The sequence below is a fragment of the Cyprinodon variegatus genome, unplaced genomic scaffold, assembly GCF_000732505.1.
Source record: "Cyprinodon variegatus isolate N-32 unplaced genomic scaffold, C_variegatus-1.0 Scaffold296, whole genome shotgun sequence".
Classification (NCBI taxonomy): domain Eukaryota; kingdom Metazoa; phylum Chordata; class Actinopteri; order Cyprinodontiformes; family Cyprinodontidae; genus Cyprinodon; species Cyprinodon variegatus.
In genome coordinates, this window is record NW_015150749.1 from 858939 (window position 1) to 862394 (window position 3456).

The 3456-nt window shown below is 37.3% G+C and overlaps 1 protein-coding gene across 3 annotated transcripts in view; it reads left to right on the plus strand.

Moving 5' to 3' along the window:
* The window catches only part of fbxw7 (F-box and WD repeat domain containing 7), a 116660-nt gene that overhangs the window by 93897 nt on the left and 19307 nt on the right, over nucleotides 1-3456 (plus strand). For all 3 annotated transcript variants that reach the window (XM_015383876.1, XM_015383877.1, XM_015383878.1), the window contains one exon: nucleotides 2635-2769. In XM_015383876.1, the coding sequence (XP_015239362.1) occupies nucleotides 2635-2769 (135 nt within the window). The remainder of the gene's footprint in view (nucleotides 1-2634; nucleotides 2770-3456) is intronic.

Consider the following 3456-nt stretch of genomic DNA (forward strand, 5'->3'; position numbering starts at 1 on the left):
GCGCATGAACCGAACACAACACACGCAAATTGAACCGAGACAGTTTTCATAAACCGTTCCATCCCTAATATTATTATATTATTTCTAAGAGCATTAAAAAGCATTAAACATATTTCAGTGTTTCTTTGTAAGACAGATTTCTTGCTGTTGAGAAATGTCATAAAGCTGGGTCTTGTTTCACCTCTAAGAAATACAAGAAAAATCTGCTTGCAAAAATAAAGTTAATTTGATTTTATTTTCACGTTTTGCAACAAAGTAAACATTTTAGAAGAAAGGCTGTTTAATCTGAGGTTGAGGAGGATGAACCTGAGTTGTTAAGGATTCTGTTTGAAACTAAAACAGAAATCAGTTTCTGAAAGTTGATGTAAGACTTAACTATCTGTTGCTCAGCCCTCTGATTGAGGGGGGCTCTTTGAACCTTCTCATTACCCTTACAACCAGCACCTCTGGCTAAACCTTTCAGCTGCCAAATTACAGGTGAGGGCCAGAGTTTCCACTCGCCGTCATGGCCTGTAATCATTGTTAAAGCCCAGTGTTTTCTACAGGGTAGGAAACCTGCATGTGTTTGGTTCAACAGTTTAAGTCATTATTCAGGGGGGAAAAACGTAGAAGATGCAGGAACTAGCCCATTTGCTGCTACTGAAAAGCAAGTATATGTTGATGTTCTTATTGAAAACCCCAGATGCCTAAAGCACATATCTGCTGCTGTGGAAACCACATTACAGGTCACACTGAGTGAGATAGGGGGTTCTGACGTCCCCTCTGTCGGTAAACTGGAACAATTATCCATTTGAGCTCAGTCCTGTGGGTTTGGTTCCCTTTTAGGCTTTATTCCCAGTAAACAAGGCGAGGATGTCTTTAAGGCGTTGCTGTGTGTAGCAAAGATGGAAAAGCTCCTGCTGCTCTATAATTCAAACATTTTTGACAGTGTCTGCAGAAATTACAGGTGTGAGAACTGAAAACAAAGTTTAATGCAGCACTAGATCACAGAGAAGCTATTGTGGCACACTAGATCAACTCATTTGGCTCTTCTATATCCGTTTCAATAGAGTGTTGTCTTGCTATGCTGCAGAGCAGAATGTCTATAACTGGCTCATTGTTTCTTATCAACAATTACATATTAGAGCAATCCGATAAAACAACTTTGCACATGTTATTGAAAAACAAACTGCTTTCAACTTCCGAATTAGACGTATGCTAATCAAAGTACTAAAGAACCGTCAGCCTTTCATTCTGTTATAAATGCAATCAGTTTTTTTTTGCTTGTTTGAATCCTTAAGGGTTGAAAAGGAACACTGATGCCTATCATTTGGCAGATTTTATAGGTGACGCTTTATTTAATTGTATTTTTAAAGCATTTGTATTCATCTTAACATGTATTTCATATTTAAATGAAAAAAACACTTAAAGCTTTTTGAAATTAATAGGTTGGATTAAAGAAATTTGTAAAGCCTAAAGTATTTTACAGTTTTTTTTTTTCAAAACCACCTTTGTTCAAGTGTATGAATTTAGTCTTGAAAACGATGTTTCAATTTTTTCCAAAAATAGAGGAATATCAAAGAAAATTTGCAGGTGTATTGCTCTGAATATTCCTCCCCTAAATGATTGATGGATCATTTATTAGGGGAAAAGCTAGCTCCAAACCAGCTTGGCCTGACATAGAAATGTAATTATCCCCACTTAACCTAATAACTTCTGCTGCCATCAGGTGTTTGTGTAACAGGCAGAGTCTTTAACATTGCTATGTGGAAAAACGTTTATAAACTATTCTTTGCGAAAAAAAAAATCTTTTTTTTTTTGCTCTAGTTCCATTTGAGGATTTTTGATCTTAGGTAGGTTATGAGATATTATACCACAGCATTAAGATTTGAATTTAAGCCCTGCATCTTTTTCTTCATAACTGACAGTTTTACACAAGTTACAAACAGGATATGCATCCTATAAATAATTCCACTGTGGTCCACTTTTTATTTGTTCAAAAATATGTCGAGGAGCATTAAGATGTGTTTTGTTTAAGAAAAAAATAGTTTGATGTGATTTCAGCAGTGATTCCTTCCTGGAAACGTTCCCATAGCCATATTTGCTACTGTTTGCACCTCTGTGATCCTTGTCAGACTCCTAGATATATATGTTTGTTCATTTGGTCTTAAAATGGTTTTGATTGTAGCCTACTTCATGAGACACAGGTTCTATTTCAGTGATTTCTGCAGTTCTGCATTTCTGGTGGTAATGGTGCCTTGATGTTAACAGTAAACTCTGCTTAACTAAAAATGTAAATTTAGCTTTATGCCCTTGAAAGAAAAGTTGAAAGTCTGAAAACTGCATTTTTTTTTTAACCTCAGGTTATACTTGATTTTGATACTGAAATGTATTACTTTGAAAGCAATAAAGTGTTAAAACAAACAAGAACAAAAATCATGCATTTATACAAGATATCTCAACAATTCTGTTATTTTTCTGTAAAATAAATCTGTTCTACATGCTGCTTTTTAAATCTTTATGGTTATAAAAACAGCAATGATATACATTTTCTCTAGATGAATGCTTAATGATTATTTGATCTAGATCAAATGTGGACAGCGTTTGGAAGAACTTAAGTAATAACATTTTCATTATTGTTTTTGTTGCGTGCAGAGCTGGACCGGCCCAGAGAAGCTGCTGGCGCTGGATGAGCTGATCGACAGCTGTGAGCCCACACAAGTCAAGCATATGATGCAGGTGATCGAGCCGCAGTTTCAGCGCGACTTCATCTCCCTGCTGCCCAAAGAGGTGAGTTCTTCCCAGCTCCTTTTTTCTGAAGGCTGACCTTGAATGTTTGAGGTTCTGGTAAAACGTCTTCTCTTAGCTGTATGGCAAACCAGACGATCGAGGGACAGAATGGGATAGACTGAGGGAAAGAAATTTCTTTTGTATTGAGAACCACTTGGTCAAAAGTGAAGTCATACACTGTTAGATGTTCTCGTACCTATTTTAAATTACAATACTAGTAGTTTCTTATTCCCTTCCTAATCTAATTTGGTCTTTTTACTGTCCCTCAACCATCCCATTGCTTAGTGAGGCTGTCGACTCATTTTAAGGCAGGTCCAGGTCATCTAAACTTAAATTTACATAAGGATAAAACTATAAGAAAAACCAAGGGTAACAATTCAGGCATTCAGATCTACTCATAACTGTTTGTCCAGTAAACACTAGTAACCATTATGCCTAAAGGCCAATTTATACTTCTGACGCATAGCCTCTGCAACCATCATCTGCAACCGTCAAATCTGTCTCTGTGTGCGACCTCGCCCTCTGCCACCGTCATCGCTCCCCTCAAAAAGAATCCTGACTACACGTCGGACGGTTGCGAACGCGCAGACAAAAAGCAGGTCCTTGGTATGCCTTTACGGCTGTCTGTGTGGTCATTCTTCTCGATTCGGTGTTCGGGGTGTGCCATTTTTAAAAACAGATGAGTAA